At 49.3% G+C, this 16,496-nt stretch overlaps 8 protein-coding genes across 8 annotated transcripts; 2 read left to right on the top strand and 6 right to left on the bottom strand.

Moving 5' to 3' along the window:
• Nucleotides 1–1,690: 1,690 nt before the first annotated feature.
• On the top strand, nt 1,691–2,143 carry K444DRAFT_518754 (uncharacterized protein; the record flags this gene model as incomplete). The annotated part of the gene is made up of 1 exon (XM_024873895.1): nt 1,691–2,143. A coding segment is annotated over one exon (453 nt), but the record flags the coding sequence as incomplete, so codon positions are not given.
• K444DRAFT_608146 (uncharacterized protein) lies at nt 2,128–2,797 on the top strand. The gene has a single exon (XM_024879320.1). It carries the CDS (start codon nt 2,168–2,170, stop codon nt 2,588–2,590), a length of 423 nt encoding a protein of 140 aa, XP_024742467.1. The 5' UTR covers nt 2,128–2,167; the 3' UTR covers nt 2,591–2,797.
• Nucleotides 2,798–3,192: 395 nt separating this feature from the next.
• Nucleotides 3,193–5,532, bottom strand: K444DRAFT_182960 (uncharacterized protein). Its single transcript, XM_024870831.1, has 2 exons — nt 5,472–5,532; nt 3,193–5,410 (listed from the first exon to the last, which is right to left on the bottom strand). The coding sequence occupies exons 1-2, from the start codon at nt 5,481–5,483 to the stop codon at nt 3,470–3,472; spliced, it is 1,953 nt and encodes a 650-aa protein (XP_024742468.1). The 5' UTR covers nt 5,484–5,532; the 3' UTR covers nt 3,193–3,469.
• A 1,480-nt stretch (nt 5,533–7,012) lies between these two features.
• On the bottom strand, nt 7,013–8,160 carry K444DRAFT_182974 (uncharacterized protein). The gene is made up of 2 exons (XM_024870833.1): nt 7,815–8,160; nt 7,013–7,762 (listed from the first exon to the last, which is right to left on the bottom strand). Exons 1-2 carry the CDS (start codon nt 7,838–7,840, stop codon nt 7,207–7,209), a joined length of 582 nt encoding a protein of 193 aa, XP_024742469.1. The 5' UTR covers nt 7,841–8,160; the 3' UTR covers nt 7,013–7,206.
• An 829-nt stretch (nt 8,161–8,989) lies between these two features.
• K444DRAFT_182972 (uncharacterized protein) lies at nt 8,990–9,812 on the bottom strand. Its single transcript, XM_024870832.1, has one exon. It carries the CDS (start codon nt 9,708–9,710, stop codon nt 9,174–9,176), a length of 537 nt encoding a protein of 178 aa, XP_024742470.1. The 5' UTR covers nt 9,711–9,812; the 3' UTR covers nt 8,990–9,173.
• Nucleotides 9,813–10,809: 997 nt separating this feature from the next.
• On the bottom strand, nt 10,810–11,349 carry K444DRAFT_625132 (uncharacterized protein; the record flags this gene model as incomplete). The annotated part of the gene is made up of 1 exon (XM_024882480.1): nt 10,810–11,349. One exon carries the CDS (start codon nt 11,347–11,349, stop codon nt 10,810–10,812), a length of 540 nt encoding a protein of 179 aa, XP_024742471.1.
• Nucleotides 11,350–11,510: 161 nt separating this feature from the next.
• Nucleotides 11,511–13,294, bottom strand: K444DRAFT_182977 (uncharacterized protein). The gene has a single exon (XM_024870834.1). It carries the CDS (start codon nt 13,247–13,249, stop codon nt 11,672–11,674), a length of 1,578 nt encoding a protein of 525 aa, XP_024742472.1. The 5' UTR covers nt 13,250–13,294; the 3' UTR covers nt 11,511–11,671.
• Nucleotides 13,295–13,820: 526 nt separating this feature from the next.
• On the bottom strand, nt 13,821–14,914 carry K444DRAFT_625134 (NAD(P)-binding protein; the record flags this gene model as incomplete). Its single annotated transcript, XM_024882481.1, has 2 exons — nt 13,821–13,944; nt 14,007–14,914. The coding sequence occupies 2 exons, from the start codon at nt 14,912–14,914 to the stop codon at nt 13,821–13,823; spliced, it is 1,032 nt and encodes a 343-aa protein (XP_024742473.1).
• Nucleotides 14,915–16,496: the final 1,582 nt, after the last annotated feature.

Consider the following 16,496-nt stretch of genomic DNA (forward strand, 5'->3'; position numbering starts at 1 on the left):
GGGGGCTTCTTCTCCCCATGCGATCATTCGTGCCCAGCGGAGAGGCTGGCCCGTCACCCGAACAAGAAGCCCTGAGTGGCTCACCACCTCGACTTTCTTCAAACAGGGAGGTGACTTCCTCGCAGAGCTATTGTGGGAGCACTCCTCCTCATGGCCCAGATGTCAAGGCCCGTCAGAGATAGAAAGACCGAGGAGCGGCGAGACGAGGACCCGAAAACTCTACTGCTCTCCTTGGCATCGTGGAGGGCGAACGTCACGTGGAAGGCATCTTGCAGGAAATGTCGATGCAGGTCGTCACATTGACCAATCAAAGGCTTGTCGTCGCCCCTCGGCAGCTGAAAAGGGGACGCGAGCAACACTGGGTGACCATGCTCAAAATAAACCCATTGGTGGCCTCCCACTTTACTCGCCTCTCGACTGCACCAGTGGGAGCTATCGAGGATCCAATCGTCTCCAACACCGACTGATCTGTCTGGTGGTTTATATCGACTGAGATGAGACAGGCGACACTGTACAGAACGATTTTGGAAGAGCCTAGCAGGCACCACAGGACAGTGATCTCAGATCTGCCCACGCCTCCGTACTGCCGAGACTTGGCCTTTGACTGGGATGGCTTGGTGCCGTGAACATGTTCTCGTGTCGCCCTTGCAAAGAAATCTTTAATTTAAATGAAAGTGGTGAAACATAAATCGTAGAATTGGCCAATCGTAGGGACTGAGGGGTCGGGGTTTCAAAGATGACTAAAATGGAAAGTGCTTGTGTGGTTATGGATATGGAGAACTTCTCGCCACCACCGTTCCGTCACTATGTCCTTGCATCTTTTGAGGCGCGTCGGCCCAAGGTTCCAATCGCAGACCAAGAGGTATGCCGTGCAGACCACCGCTGCCGTCGCGGGAGCTGCCACGTTCCGGTGGTGTGCCCTGCCCAGGTGCGGATCATTGGAGTTTCCGCAAGCCTGCAGATGCAAGGGATCCGAGCTTCCGTGAGCTATAATACCAGACATCTCTCGCACTCGTCGAGAGGTCTCGTGGACTGATTGACTTTTCTCCACTCTCAACCGCTTGGCGTTTGTGAATTGAGGCTAAAGGGACTTCCCCGTACCGACTCACCATTGTTACCCTCATATTTTTGCTCAAGTGAGTAAGTAAGCGTGCGCTCCAACACCAGATATGCTGTTACATGGAGTGTTTATTGAAAATAAAGGTCTTTCGCAGACAAGCTAGCTTTAAGGTCATTGGCTTCTTGGATCACGCGTCGCGACCGTTCGTAAATTCGAGCCTCTCATATTACGTCAATTCTTGCCCAAAGATAGGGCAACATTGCAGAAGAAGAGAAGTACCAGAATTAGTTCGCGCAAATTCTGGACAGTTGAGAACAAAGGAATAAGACTGGAGGTGAAAATGGCAATGATGGACGAATTTTACGTCATGAGTCAGCCAAAACCGCAAGTGCGAATGACCCACGCCGAACAAGCTTCACTAGAGCTTCAGCTGAGTGAAATTATTAAAGCTTGAATTCACTTCACAGTTTCAATTCATGTTTGGCATGTTAATTTTGCTTTTCTCTGCAGTTATATCCGTTTCATTTTCGGAATGCACCCCTTTCAATTCTCGCCTCCTTTCTCGGCCTCGCTTCGGCTCTCGCCATCAACCTTCGTTCAACCGCCCAAGAAGAACCAGCTTAACGGCACATAATCCACCAATTCCCCAACTCAACATGGGTAGAAAGCACTGCCGTTCGCAGCTCCGTCCGCCTCCTTGTCACAATCGCCACCGCTCCCGAGCTTTATCCCATCTCCCCTGCTTCCTCCAAAACCTCCACCCTCCTCCACACTTTCGCCCCCTTCATCGCCATCCTCGGCATCACCGAAACGCAACCCGACCGCTTCTACGTAATAGCAGGGAGCCTCTCCCTTACACCCCCAATCGACCCAGGACTAGGAACCTACACCATCTATTCCGTGGATCTCCAGAATTTTAACTCCATCACCACCACCGGCGCCTCGATCCAAGAAGTGATGGCCCTGACTTCCGCGGTTCTTCTCAATGGAATGGGCACGCTCAGCTCCTCTTCCGGTCTGATAATCGCGGCGGATTCGGCGGATGGCGCTATCTACCTCGTTGACACGCAAACAGGAAATTAGAGCATCCTGTTGAAAGAGCCAGAGATGGGTCCTCCAACCGGCGCACTGCTTGGCATCAACGGCGTTCGTGTCTTACCTCCTGGCAAAGGGAATGATACAGTGTATATTTATCTCTCTAACACCGATGCCTCAACATTCCACAGTGTGCCGGTTTCCCTCTCCACGTTGCAAAAATTAGGATCAGTGGAAACCCTTTTCACTGGTTACGCTTTGATGGTTCCGCCTTGGATAAGAGTTGGGAGAGGCGTATCTGGCGGGAGGAGAAAGGAATGCGTTGTTGACGGTTGCTCTTGGCAGTGGCGAGATGCAAACTGTGTATGGGGGGGGAGTGAGACGGAGCTGGTGGGGCATACTAGTGTTGCTTTGGGAAGAACGTGGGGAGAGAAAGGGAATGTGTTTATCACGACGCAGAAGGGAGGCGTGGTGGGTGTTGATGTTGGGCGTTGAATCCTTCATCGTCTGTCAAGAGAGGAGTCCAGAATGTTGATTTTCGGGATGAAGAGCCACACCTTCGAGAACGAATCTTCAAGCACAGACCGAGCGTAGGGAAACAGTCGATAATCGTCATCTGGCGAAATCTTCTGACATTGCAGCACATATATCAAGGTCTATATAGAGTGGTCGACAGCCGTGATCGCCAAATACCCCACACACTCCCACTGGCCGCCTTGTATGTGTGTGTTGAGCGGCTTGACAGTGAAACAGAAACAAGATCCCCAGGTCTATAACTGCCGTCGCACAATTGTAGCGAGTCGCGTCTGCCGGCAGGCATCACGCTCGTGTGTACTCTGCAGCTGAATTTAGGCCTTTTGGGATGGTAACCAATGCGATCCAAGAAAACGAATTGAAGTAACGTTGTTTTAGATTGCGATGTTTAGGCTCGCGGGTATCGGGGATGTGAGGGGAGGGTGACTTTAGGCGGGAATCGGGGTGATAAGCGAGTGGGAAGGGGTTGAAAAGGGGCTCGCGTATTTGGGGACTTCGCTGATGAGAGGCTGGCTTGTAAAGATATGATCTTTATTCAGCGCTATTGCAACTTCCTGACTCAATGCTGAGAGTCATATGCTTTCGGGCTGCGAGGAAGTGAACGTCTCCCCCACGTTCGACTCCATGACCCAAGGTGAAGATGCTGGATAATGAACGACTAATGTACACCAAAGTAACTCCGCTCTCACAACGACAATCTTGTCCTCTTCGACGCTACCATCCGCAGCACAATCCTCGCAACAAGTCTCCATAATCAGACAGCCCTCAACCCAGAGTCGAGTACGGTTGAGATCATGCAACAATCCTAACTCGTCCTCAGAAATATCCCGGAGATATTTATCATTGGGGGCCACCAGCTATATGGCCATATCCATTTCTGAAGCGGGCGATTTCCCTAGCTTGCTGGGCGAAGGTTTGCTGAGAAGGCTGCTGGCGAGGCTGCTGCTGAGGATGTTGGCGAGAGTACTGGTGAAATTGATGGCGAGGGCGCTGACGAGGGCGCTGGCGAAATTGCTGGGTTGATGGCTGCATCTGAGTTTGAAAATGTGAAAAGCCATGTTGTCCAGGTTGAGGAGTAGGCCACAGGCCCTGAACCTGCATCCTATTCTGGTACAACCTCATCTCCGTAGCTTGTTGCACCTGGGTTTGGGCTTGGAGTGGCTTCAGCTGATGAAGATGTGAAAAGCCATGTTGTACAGGCCATGGAGGCAGAGTTTGCTGATTCTGGTTCATGGACCTCACTCGAGCCTGAGTAGGTTGTTGTGCTTGGTCTTGAGCTTGGCGTGGCCGCAGCTGATCTTGATGGGGAAAGCCTTGTAGCGCCGGTTGAGGGGTAGGCCACGGGCCTTGACCTTGTATGTCACTCTGGTTCGCCATCACCTGTTGAGTCTGAGGAGCTTGTTGCGCCTGGTTTTGAGCTTGAACTTGGAGTGGCTGCTGGGGTGTCTGAGTCTGCTGCTGCAACGGCTGCTTGGGCGACTGATGGGGCAAGTGAGGTGATCTATCATGTCTGCCAAGAAGAGCACAATACTGGCACACCGGAATATCATCAAGTTTGAAATCTTCGTCCTCGAAGAGCGGTTGCCCATCCTTGGTGTGAATATTCTTGAGCTCGAGGAAACTCCAATGGTCCCACTTGTCGATAGCGAGTCTCCAATGCCAGCACTGAGCCCTTTTAATCTGGTACTCCTGCATGGGATTTGCCTCTTTTTTAGCCTTGTTAGGATAATTAGCGGCCTCCTCTGCCTTGCTCACACCCTCCCTGGCCTCCTCCTTCTCTCGTGCAGCCTGATTCTCAGGTTTCAAGAATTGTTGGCGATGGTACTCAACATCTTGCCATTCCCTTAATCGTTTCAGTGCATCCCCGGGGAACCTATGCAAGATCATCAAGATATCGAGGTCTCTAAGTCTCTCGGCCTGAAGTTCCACCTCCCATTCTTCTAGTTCTTCTAGATCTTCTCCGATCTCCTCCGCTTCCCTCTCCACATCCCTCTCCGCCTCTCTGTCCGCCTCGTCCTCCTCAGCCTCAATTTCTTCCCGTCTCGACTGGCCCCATTCCCACCACTCCTGTGGAGATGGTGGACGGGCGGCAGCTTCTAGGCAGATTCGGGCACGGATCGCTTTTTCGCACTGTAGTTGTTTCCGTTCAGCCTCGATTATACGTCTCATCAAGAGGAGGAAACCGTTTGCGCTCTTGATGCCGTTTTCCTGCAAGAAGGTGTTCCAGGTTGCATGGTCAGATTGCCAAGATTGCCAGGGCAGTAACCGGAGCCAAAGAAAAGGTGTCTTGTTCTCCGGCCTGTATCTGTTCGCTACCTTCTCACCGATCATCCATTTCATCCTCAACATTACCCAATGCAAGGGAATGTTATTTTCCTTCAAGGCGGTGGTCAGGGTAGCAAAGTCAGATTTCCAGGGCAGTTGTCGGATCCAACTGTACCGAGATTCCGGTCCAAGCTCCAGTTCAGGTCCATCCATTGAATTGATTAACAACTTCAACATTGTCCACCCCACCGGAGGTTGGTTCTCTGGTTGCGGTTCGTACATTGACTTCATCCTCTTCAACATGTACAGTGCGGATGTTCTCGTGCAGGCCTCTCGCCTCCCTTCAGTCACGACCAGTTTCTGCGTTGGACCTCCCCCAGTCTCCAAGAATCTGCTCGCCATTGTATGCAGAGCTCGAGCTCGAGCACAGTGCTGTATTAAAACTATGGGTGGGTATGAATGCCGTCGCTCGCCGTCTGGGGCTGTCAGAGCGGAGAATATTGATGATTTGAAAGCCTGAAGATATAAATCTTGATAATGATCAAGTTACCATGTGTGTCTGGTTGGGATTGCATACCTGTAGAGCCATATTTGGAGGAAGCTACGATGGGGCTGCCACCCACAACCCTCGAACCTTCCTGCCGTATCATGTCACAAATAAAGAATTTTCATCCATCGTGTTCCTGCCATTTTCCTCACCCTCTGGATCACTGAACCAAATATCGGCGCCTTGTCCCTTTCCTTTTGGCCGGTTCTTTGCGGTCCGGCATTCCGCTTCCTTCTGGTTCCCTCTGCTTCCCTGTCACCATTTAATAGAAAGATGTTGCTACCACTGCAAGGATATACCAAATGGCGTCGTCAGCGAAAAGAATAAGCACATAGCCCATGTGAGCTGGCTGAGAATCCTGTGTGTTCCGCTGCCGGACCCAGCAACCCCTAGATCCCGAGCCACTTGCTCGTTGTGTTTCTTGTATTCCTCAATCGCGTTCACCCAATTCTGTTGATCATCAGCTTTCGATCCGGAAGTGAAGAGTCTCGATTGGTCGCGAATTGCTTTCATCCTGCCTCGCATGATCGCAGTAACTCCTAGGTCACCAGTTACCTGCTTGCGTTTTGTACACCTCAATGACCTTCACCCATTCTCTCGACAATCATCTTTCGAAGCGGAAGAAGAGAGGTTCAATTGGTAGTGACAAGACGCGAAGGAGGTATTGGCGACTGTGGGGGAAGTTTTCTTCTGAACGGGAGGGACGAGCGAGCCTCGAGTTTCGCACAAGTGCAGTACATTGACGAGCGAAGGAGGGCATTTCGAGGTTGAATCGCAGCTCAATTGCATGACCAGCTCAATGATGTTTGGAGAACTCATCAATCGGTACTATGGGGACAGCATTCGAAGAGGTGAAGTAAGGGAGGTGATGATTTGTTGGTCAAACTTTGTCCAGAAGCCTTGGATGGATTGGCACACTGAAGCAGGTACCCAGCAGGCTCGAATTGATTTGTATGTGATCTTTCACCTTTCTCAACTATTTTGTATGATTGTTGTATGATTGTAACCAGCAGTCTAGGATCTTTGGTTTGAAATTGGCCCTATTTCGAAGGAGTCAAGCCTGCGGTATTGCCTCACTTCATGCCTTCTCTCCGCTTCCACTCACGGACTAAGGTCACTACGGGAAGTCAAGCCGTTCTCCTCGATTGAGGCATGGAGCTTCATGACGTTATCCGCCAAGCCGCTGGCCTCGTTGTGCCGGTCAGCATGACGGTCATGGTCTTTGCCCTGTGGACAAAAACCATTCATACCCCCGGTGGTGTTTTGGTTGACTTCTTTCCCATGTAGCTTCTCCCCAATCGGTCCTCCGGCTTCTCCTCTCCCTCTATCAAGCCAAGAGTCCGCACTTATTTCTTCCACCACTCCTTCCAAAATCATTGTTCAACATCCACCTTCCTCCTAGCCTTTAGTCCTTTCACTCAGAACCACATTGATCCCAACAGAGCAACTGTAGCTCAGACGAGGATCGGCGTACAAGAGCAAGAGCCCTTGTCTTTAATCCATTCGTCGACCGCTCCATTCATCGACCGCTCCATTCACCGACCGCTCTATTCACCGACCGCTCCATACATCTCCTCCCAATGATCATCGTCAAACTCTTTTGGGTTCTTCTGGAATTCTTTGAATTGCCGCTTCATGTTCCTACCCAGCTCCTTCTCTTGAATCAATTCCTTGGCCGTCTCATCGATATCCGCCTTGAGTTCGTGTAGAACCTGTTCGGGTCCTCCTCGTATTGCTCATACGCCCACTGCATAGCCCTCCCGCTTCACCGCTCTTCCGGGAGGCTGTGGTAGAGAAGTTCGAAGTATGGGCGTGGAACAATGTGGAACCAGTGGTGCGGTTTGGAAGGAGATGATTTGACGTCAGGTTCGCGAAGAAGGGTCGAGTTCGTGGGCTTCGCGCAAGTGTGCCTATTCTTAAGTTCACGTACCTTCGGAGCAACTTTGTATTCCCAGACAGAGAATCCTCCCAGGATGCCTCCTGCCACTCCTCCTCCGCATCCTATTCCACCTACAACAAGAACGGCTTTCGCTCTGACGAGCCAGGAAATTTTCCTCTTGGTCGATGCTTGCTGCACAACGTCCTTCGAGACCTCCTTCCTGAGGCTCATGGTCGAGAAGGCTTGTCTTGAAAGAGGGCGCTTTCTGGACAGAAATTGAGGTGGAGATCTTCGAAAGGAAGGTCTTGCGGGTTGTTGACGAAACGTAGGTGCTTGTGAAGTTCCGAGGGTACAGAGCAGAGAAAGAATGATTACTTCCCGCTCAGAATCTGAGTCTTTCAGAAGTTGCAAAGGGCAAAAGGTTTGCAGAATCAGAGGATTGCTAACTCTTGTGAGTGGTTGTGTGGCGGGTTATTGAGAATATGATAGCTTACATTTCAATAATACTTTCAGCCGCCATCGATCAGATCGAGGAAAAGTTATCCCACCGCTTCACCGCTTGCTTTCATCACTTTGCTCCTTGTTCCCAGCACCTCCCCTGGCATACCAGTCCACCCACATCGCCTTTTCCTTCCCGATCATATCCACCGAATCGTTCATGACAAAGACCCCCTGCTTCGCAGCAGGAGCCATCAAAGTGACAACGGAGAGATTGAGAATAATCTCAGCTATGATCCCGAGAATGGCGAGAAGCACAAAAGCACTCATAACAAGGAAAGGTCCATCATCTTTCCCGGGAGTTTTAGTGTTGCCCTTTGGGAAGGAATCGTTCTGTATTTTCTGTGAAGGTGTTTGAGTACGCCACCTTTGTTCGGCTTTCATGGGGCTTGTTGTGGGAGGGTGTACTCTGTGCTGGTGGGGTTTCCGAACAGGCGTACTACCTTTGTATCGAAATGTTCGAATGCTGACCACAGAGTAATCGTGGCGATGGAGACCGTGGAATCGTCCGTAAGGTGAGAGGTTGGAGCTTGAGGGCGAACTTGATATTGCATTGAGATGAGCAATAGAGTATTCCTAGCTGAATGAGGAACTGCTTGAGTTTCGTTTGATTATTCGGAAGTGGGGATACTGCTTTTCCCGAGATGGGGTTGGGATATGCTTTCAGCCACCAATAAAAGCGACTAATAAACCCAATAAAATAACTAGGGTCACTCGCCCAGTAAGAAATTTCGAGAGACAATGTCTGTTGCGGCTGGTGTCTATCAATTGACAAATTCCCCCGCTCCGCCTCTCGGAGACCATGCCATCCATCCCTCTTCTTTGCTGTAGTCTTTGGAGAACAATTGGGAGAACATCCTGAGGCTTATAAACAATACACGCTGGGAAACAAAACCTCTCAGAGTGTGTACAAGGAGCACATGCAGCCCAAGAAGGTGGTCTTTGGGAGAAGAATAAGCAGGCGAGCTGGCTGACGGCGAGTTCCATTTGCGTGAGAACCTATTACATCGAGATGATCTCGAACACGATATGCTGTTCCAATTTTACTCGAGACAATGAAACCAGCTCCTGCTCAGTAACATTCCGTCCAGGTAAGATTCCCGAATCAGCCTTCTCCTCAGGGCAAATCTACTGTTGAACCATTCGGCCCTTCCATCATGCCCACAACAAATCAGAGTTGAACCGACAGAGACCATACAGAAAAGGTCCCAAGAGATGGTGAAAATAAAGTCGTAGTGGTGCTCACACATAAGTATAACGGTCGAATGCCGTTGCTGACAGGAATAGCAAACGTGTTGTCTTCAAGCCTAAGGATTCACGAGATGCCAGTGCTGGCCTTTTCTGTGGTCCCCAACCTAATCAACTCCCGGTTTCTTTACCTCAACAGCAGATCCCTCATGCAGCGTGATTATCCAGTCATTCTTCTCCTTAGCAGGACCCATCCATGCAGAATAAAGGTAATAAACTCCTGCTGCCAATGCAATAGTCATCGTTGCGGCTGCCAGTGCCTCTGCTACTTGGTCTTGCTTGTTGATTTGCTCCTCGCTCACACCGTAGTCGAGTTGTCTCTGCCGGACTTCATTCAACTTGTCCTCAAGCTTTTGCTCCTTGTCCCTCAACCACTTCCCCAGGAGAGTCGGAGGGCGTTTCTTGTAATGCCGCAATTCGTCTAACCTGTCCTCAAGCTTTTGCTCCTTGTCCCTAATCCAACTCTCCAGAAGAGTCGGGGGGCGTTTCTTGTAAGCAAATCTTGAGGTCGTGGTCGAGAATTGCGGTGCACGGAGGTGGAGGAAATCGCGCGGCGATAGAAAGGTTCTGTGTCTTCGCAGTACGTTTGTCGCGACCTCCGGACATTGGATGCGTGATCCAGCTGCGCGGGTCAAGGAGAGCATGATGACTGTAACCCGCGGATGATTTTGTGTTGAAACTGAAGAAGAGTGTGGGTTCTGAAAGAGGTCCACATTGGACGCGATAGTCGAGCCAAGCTTCGCGAGGAGGGAAACGCGGGGACCAATCAGAGCCTTGCATTTCATTCGCTGATTGGAGGGTGGTATAATTTGGAAATTACATACGAAGGGCTCGCTGTTAATTAATCACTATTTAAATTTGGAATTTAGTAGTGCGGGTTAAAAGATATAGATACATCAATGAAGAAACATCCGTTGATCTTGACTCCGCAGCAGGGGTAAGAGACAAGAAATCAGCAGGTGATAGATGGATGTCAGATATGACAGCTTCTATCTCTTCGACCTCATTCTAAAGACTCAGTACAGTAATATGATGGCCCAATCCTGCAACTCAAGACTACCATCTTCCATTCTGATCTCCATCTCTCACAATTTCGCTCTTCCTCTTCACGCTTGAGGAGGTCTGCAAAACCCCGGCCTTTCTTAGAACCCACCGAGCACATTTCTACGTCGTCCACCCAGTCCCTATCCATAGGATCAAAACAACAATAAGACCATAACGCATAACAAAGGGAACCCAATCTCCGGCCCCAATGCTCTTCATGTTGTCCCTGCCTGTGGTCCTTCATCGATCTCGCTCTGTACGCTTTCCCGATTGCCGAAACCATTTCGTCCTTTTCTTCTTGATCGCTGTCCTTTTGAGCCTAGGAGCGGCCGTTGAGATCTGCAGACAGCGGCGTGATATGGAGAGTAGTGTGTTAAGAGAAACGTGTAAGAGAGTGGGAGGAGACAGTCCCTGAGGGTCGCTGGAGCGAGCCGCGATATTTGAAAACGTGAGAGCACGATTAGAAGAATGTCTGTGATGCCCGGACTGCGTTTGAGGTTCCCGGAAGAAGGAGAAGATACTTAAAAGTTCCAAGGTTACGAACAAGGCTGATGCAAGGTCGTAGGGCATCTCGATTAAGAATGGGGATGTGACAGCTTTCAGCCACTATAGCGAACACAAATCCATTTTATGCCGTGAATAGAATCGATTACTTCACGAGGCGGCTTAATTGCTGGCGGGAGGACCCAAAGAAGCAATTTAATCCCTCTCCACACGACGGTCCCTCCTTTCGAACTCCCTCAAGCCTCGATCAGCGTCCTCCTTTGAACTGTAATATCTCACTAGAGCCCACACATGGTATAGCCAATACTTGGGGGTGTTAGAATATCGCGGCAGAACCAAGCCAAATATATCAATGGGAGCTGCCTCCTGCAGTTGCGAAAGGACATCATCTCTTACACGAAAAAAACCGCAAGCATCGGAGGAGGTAATCCATTTATCACACCGGAATTGGTCTCGGAACCTGGCATGCGCTGAAGCAAGACTTGGAGGGTGCCAATTTTCAGACATGCGAGATTGCCGAAGGTGTGATTGTAGATGAAGCACAAGAGCTTCTCGAAGACTTGGGTACCGGTCGAAGAGTTCTGGATGCTTGACCATGCACCGGGAGATGTAAGTTGGGTCTTTATCCTCGATCTGCTGAAGACTTTGGTCCTTGTGGCGACCGAAGGGCAAGCGATACTGCTCTGCTCGCTGAATAGCGGTCCCTTTGCTCAAAGTTGCCGAATTCGAGTTCATTGTGATTAGAAGTCGAAGCAAGGTAAAGGCAATCGATGAGAGAGAGCGTGATTAAGCGTCGGTTGTGTGAGGAAAAAACGTTGAATTGTGCGCTCCCCTAGTAATATACTTTGTAGATTTGGAGTGGTCTGTTTCGAAGGGCGTGGCCGGACTGATGAGAAAGCGGGGAGTTTGGTTCACTAGATTAGTGTATGAAGTCAAGTCCCATAGCCGGCCATTTTGGTGCGTCACGACCAACCAAACTCCGTCTTCTCTTTTTTACCGATCCGTCGTAGTGCTATTCTTGAACTTTGTAGGGCCACGCGCATACAGGACAGCAAGCTCAGCACACAAGGGCCAGCTTCCTGAATATCTCCCTCGGTGATTCTTTGCTTGGATCCCCATTCTCAAGCCCCTCCACTGCTTCCTCTTTCATCATAGCTTGCAAAATTACAGCAGAGCCTGTCTGTTCAAGAATTCCGCCGCCCTTCTTCGCCCGACCATGCTCGTCTGGAAGTCCTAAAGCGTCGTCGATCTTGTTGAGGAAATTTGTACCAATCTGGACAAGGATTTGGACTTGGAAGTTCATGTGCGGAGCAAAACCTCCAAGTTTGAGCCCTGGGAACAGTGGAGGAAGTTTTATTTTCCTTTCTTTCGCAACCACGAGTGCGGTGTAGATGCTGGAGAAGATCGTCCGATAGATGCGAATGAGACAGACGTAGCAGGTGAGGATTGAGAGCATCATAGGGACATCGCATCGTATGCTGGTGCCTACTAGGGGCTTCGAACTTGTAGGTATTTCAAAGGAGGCCATATCGGATCCATTGGGCATTGTCTCGTTGTGCCATGAAGTGAACGCATTTATGATGTCTTGATCTTCATCAGAACAATCAGACTCTGGTTGAGAATCACTAAGTCCCGAGCTTGACTCTCCAGGCAGTGGAGGAGTGAAATTTTGTAGAATCGAAACGAAGATTTCTGCCTTGTTGAGCATTCTTCCGACGAGGAAGTTGTACTCTTCTGTCCTGCCATCTGCATTCCTCTGACTGGAGGCGAGGGATACTCTTGCCGTGCGTTTACATGGACACTTTCCAACATCTCTCATCAGGTTCAAGTCTGCCAGTAAACCGGAATGCAACTCTGCGAGGCTTCTCAGAACCTCTTCTTTCAAATCTGTTTTCTCCAGATGTATCTCGCGAATTTCCGCTGATGACTCCCCGCCACGAGGAACAGAACGGTCTACTCTGATATCTGGGTCAATTTCAGAATCTGATTGGCGAGCACTTCCACGTCCAGGCACCTCGAGATCCATAACGTCGTGCTGGGGGCTTCCAAGAGCGTTCATGTGCGTCATGTCGAGCAAGTTCACAAAATCCAAAGTATCGGGACCAAGATGACTTGATTCTTGGGTTGCTCTACCAACATTAAATGGTTCAATGAGATTGTAGTCTTGAGGGTTTGAGATTCCAGAACTGGCATGATCTCGATGGGATGCCGAAGTTTCTGACGACAGCAACCCCGGCTGGAGAATGTTATCCCAGTCAAGTAGCCATGACGGTGAGGATCCAAAGGCTGCATCGCGGGAATGAGATGAGATTGACGGAATGGATTGAGATTGTGTACACGAAACAGCTGACAGCGATTGCCCCGGATTTCGTGATACATCGGCATTTGAGATTTTCATTTGCTTCTCTCTTGCCGACTTACTCGGCCGACCGGGTCGACCCGATATTCCGGTTGAACAAGTCACCCCGGCCTTGGAACATCGTTGACACGGCTTTGAGATATCGGTCGTGCTCTCATCGCGCAGGCAGCGAAGTTTATGAGACCTGCAGCGGTCGCAGGCTGATCGTCGTGGGAGCTGGTCATCCGGAGCTCGTTGAACGCTTTCTCGAGTGTTCTCGCTGCCTTCGGGAGGCATGATGATAAAAAGGTCAACCGAAACTGCTCTTTGCCAGGAGAAGCGTCGATGTTTGTTCAAAGTGAGTGGATTGGGGTGAGGTTGCTGCGAGGAGCTAAAGTTAGCGAATTTCTAGGCTTACAAATCAGATTCAGGGGCTACAGCTCCATCACGTGACAGTGATAATCGACTTGGACTTCATGATTTGACTTCAATACGTGATGTAATGATAAAATAAGACCTCAGATTCTTATGTACACGTGTGCTAATTATAGAGGCACAGGTTCCGGCGGGTTTTAAAACATGAAAATGAAGTAAACAGTGACCGAATATCCCGAAACTCTAAGGCCAGCTTGAAAGGACATATTGTATCGAAGTCTATTGGAACATTGTCTTGCTTGTACTTATTAAATAAGGCCAACATTTCTAGAAAGGATTGTTGGTAATGTTCTCTAATACTCAATAGCTTTGCCAAGAGAAGACGGGGAGATCGGGCTGCCCAACCGTAACGCGATTCAGCAATTGATAACAAAGAGTTTTCTAGAATATGATTAAAAGAATCTCCCTGATAAATGAAGTGCTGTGTAATAGCTCAAGTTTTAGAATTGAGAATCCCATCAACTTCAGGTGCAAACTTTCTCAGAATCTGCAGAATCTCATCCCACGTCCTGATTTGAAGCACTTTCCCTTCCTCACTTGTGACGAGCTCTCCCTTTCTGTAAAATAGAAAAGTCAGTCAAAATTGACCCCTGATGTCCTGGTCTGAGTCCTCACTCACTTGTAAAAAACATCATGACTCCAAAATTTCCCATGGGCTTCAGGTCCCAGAGCCGCCCCACTAACCAATGTCCTACTCCCTTCTTCACACGATCTCGCAAAGATCTGCTGAAAAATGCCATTTGTCACCTTCAGAAATGTTCCAAACTCTCGACCAAGATTTGTTCTACAAAGACCGGGACACACTGTCGTGACTATAACTTCCGACTCCCCGAATGTACTCAAGGTCTTGGAAGCAATGCTGTCCACAACATATTGAAGCAGCAACTTCGAAACCTGATACTGAGTCATGTAGTTGAAGAAATCCTTGCTGCTAAGTTTCTCTACGACCTTATCTTCTGGACCGAGCTTGAGCATCTCTGAAGTGACTTGAGCTTGTCCGTTGCTCCCTACGAACTCGAGATGTGTAGGCTGCCCAGTCTTAGCAGTCGTCTGTCGGAGCTTGGGGAGCAGTAAGATGGCAAGCAACGCTGTCGATATGACGTTAACTTGAAGCGACATCTCGTATCCATCTGGACTGACTTGGTATGAGGGGGCTGCAATGCCGGCATTGAGGATCGCAACGTCGACTCGTGGGACTTCCTTCGTGATTGTGTCTGCGAACTTCTTGACGGAGGCGAAGGCGCTCATGTCGAGTTGGAAGAGCTTGATATTCGAAGAGAGGTAGCCAGTTCGTTGGCAGATAAGCTTTTTGGCGTCCTCGCCCCGCTGAAGAGAGCGCACGCCAAAGATGAGGGATGAAGCGCCGAGGGCAGCAAATTTGACAGCTGCTTCCAGACCAAGTCCAACATTAGCACCTGTTATGAGGACAGTCTTGCCTGCAAAAGAGGTCTTGGGGTCCTTGGGTGGATTGTGCTTTGCCCACCAAAACATGGATATTCCTTGCTTGTCAGGTGCTGAGTCTACCATGTTTGCTAGTTGGTTGCAGCTGGAAAAGTATGAAAACAAGTAGGTACAATGGAAGAAAAGTTTGCGAGTGTGCTCTTAGAAGGAAGAATTAATGAATTCAGAAGAGAGTACATCAGTTAGAAGTATAATTAATTATCCGATCGTCCACTGCCGGGCAGTAATGTTCGTTGCCCTTTGAAAGAGGCCAAGGGGCTAAGCGATACAATATGCTCCGAGCTCGTTCGCCGACTCTCCGAACACTTCAACAGTGCAACATAACTCTGACTCGGAGACTCGGAGCATTTAAGTTGCAAGACAAACCCTACTTGGGGCAACTTTCGACCGAAAATTCGAAACTTTAGTATGCCGCCGTTGTCACTTAAAACGTCCGAATTGGATGAAGCATCGCTCACGTGATAAGCGGAAGTGAAGCTTGACTTGCTGCGAAAGTCCGTAGCTTTGATAGACCTATCAGAAGCAGGTGGTCACATATGATGTCTTTGCTTTCTTCCATTATCACTAGAGTAGGATATTGTAGTTGCTCGTACACCAGCAGGAGAGTAATCCTCCGAGCTTGTTCGCCGAATCTCGGGAATATTTCAACACTTCAACAGCATAACGTAACTCTTACCTCGAGAATGAAAATTTAAAAATATTCTGATATGCCCTACATGGCTACGCCAGAAAATTCGAGTTTGAGGCATTAATCTACCAACTTACTCACTTATAGCCTCGTGAAGGATATTGCAACTCGCGTGATCCAGGGGCTCGCTTGCTAAGAATAGTGGAGCCCCCCCTGAGAAATACTCCATTTTCCAAACATTTCACGGAATGTATGTCAAATGTCTCTGGTAGGCTCGTGAATCCAATAATAACAGCTTGAGCAGCCAAATCTCCATTACGTGATTGATCAATGGCCCTCTAGTACGGGAGAGCACGGTGGGGTGATGAGCCTCAAAGTACCGACGGAGCTACGTTACACAGATTCCTCCCAATGTTGAACGAAGTACCAGATTCAAGCTATAAGCTTGTTGCTACTGGTGATGGTTGACTAGCAACGAGTCTCTGACACAGTGACATATTTTCATAGGCAGTTTCGCAACGAACCCTCGGGTTCCTCCCCCCACCTCTCAACTCCATGATGAAGATGTACTGGTTTCCAACTATTTGGCAGCATTCATTGACTATTTTATGTGGACTTTAGGGCAAAACCTTGGCTACAGTGTTGGGAGAGCTGAGCTCGAATTCTGCTCGATTGTCCCTTCGGCTGGAGCAATATCTCAAAAACGAAGGACCTCAAAGATTTTAAATAGTTCCTGTAAACCACAGGACTGCCAGAAAATACTCGCATGATCCTTGCGATATAATCGGTAAGTGGTATCGGAGTGTATAGTACAGCGAATCAACTGATGAAATCTCCAGGAAGCAGCTCTGCAACACGCTCTTCATGGGCTCCATGATTTACAATTAGGAGACAAGTTCGTTTTGTGTGATGCTGGTGGCGAGGGAGTGACTACCGCGCCAGATATCATCCCTGGCATACATCCCGCAATCCAACTGAAGGAGTGTATTCCGGGGGAAAGGTCATATCTCAGGGCTGCAG

Source organism: Hyaloscypha bicolor (genome assembly GCF_002865645.1).
Source record: "Hyaloscypha bicolor E unplaced genomic scaffold K444scaffold_16, whole genome shotgun sequence".
NCBI classification, from domain to species: Eukaryota; Fungi; Ascomycota; class Leotiomycetes; order Helotiales; family Hyaloscyphaceae; genus Hyaloscypha; species Hyaloscypha bicolor.

Coding starts and splice junctions, on each gene's coding strand:
- K444DRAFT_182972 (XM_024870832.1), bottom strand. CDS start 9,710: ATGCTCTCCTTGACCCGCGCAGCTGGATCACGCATCCAATGTCCGGAG.
- K444DRAFT_182974 (XM_024870833.1), bottom strand. CDS start 7,840: ATGGCGGCTGAAAGTATTATTGAAAT. Junction 7,763..7,814: donor GCTGAAAGTATTATTGAAAT/GTAAGCTATCAT, acceptor CACAAGAGTTAG/CAATCCTCTGATTCTGCAAA.
- K444DRAFT_608146 (XM_024879320.1), top strand. CDS start 2,168: ATGGGTCCTCCAACCGGCGCACTGCTTGGCATCAACGGCGTTCGTGTC.
- K444DRAFT_182977 (XM_024870834.1), bottom strand. CDS start 13,249: ATGCCTCCCGAAGGCAGCGAGAACACTCGAGAAAGCGTTCAACGAGCT.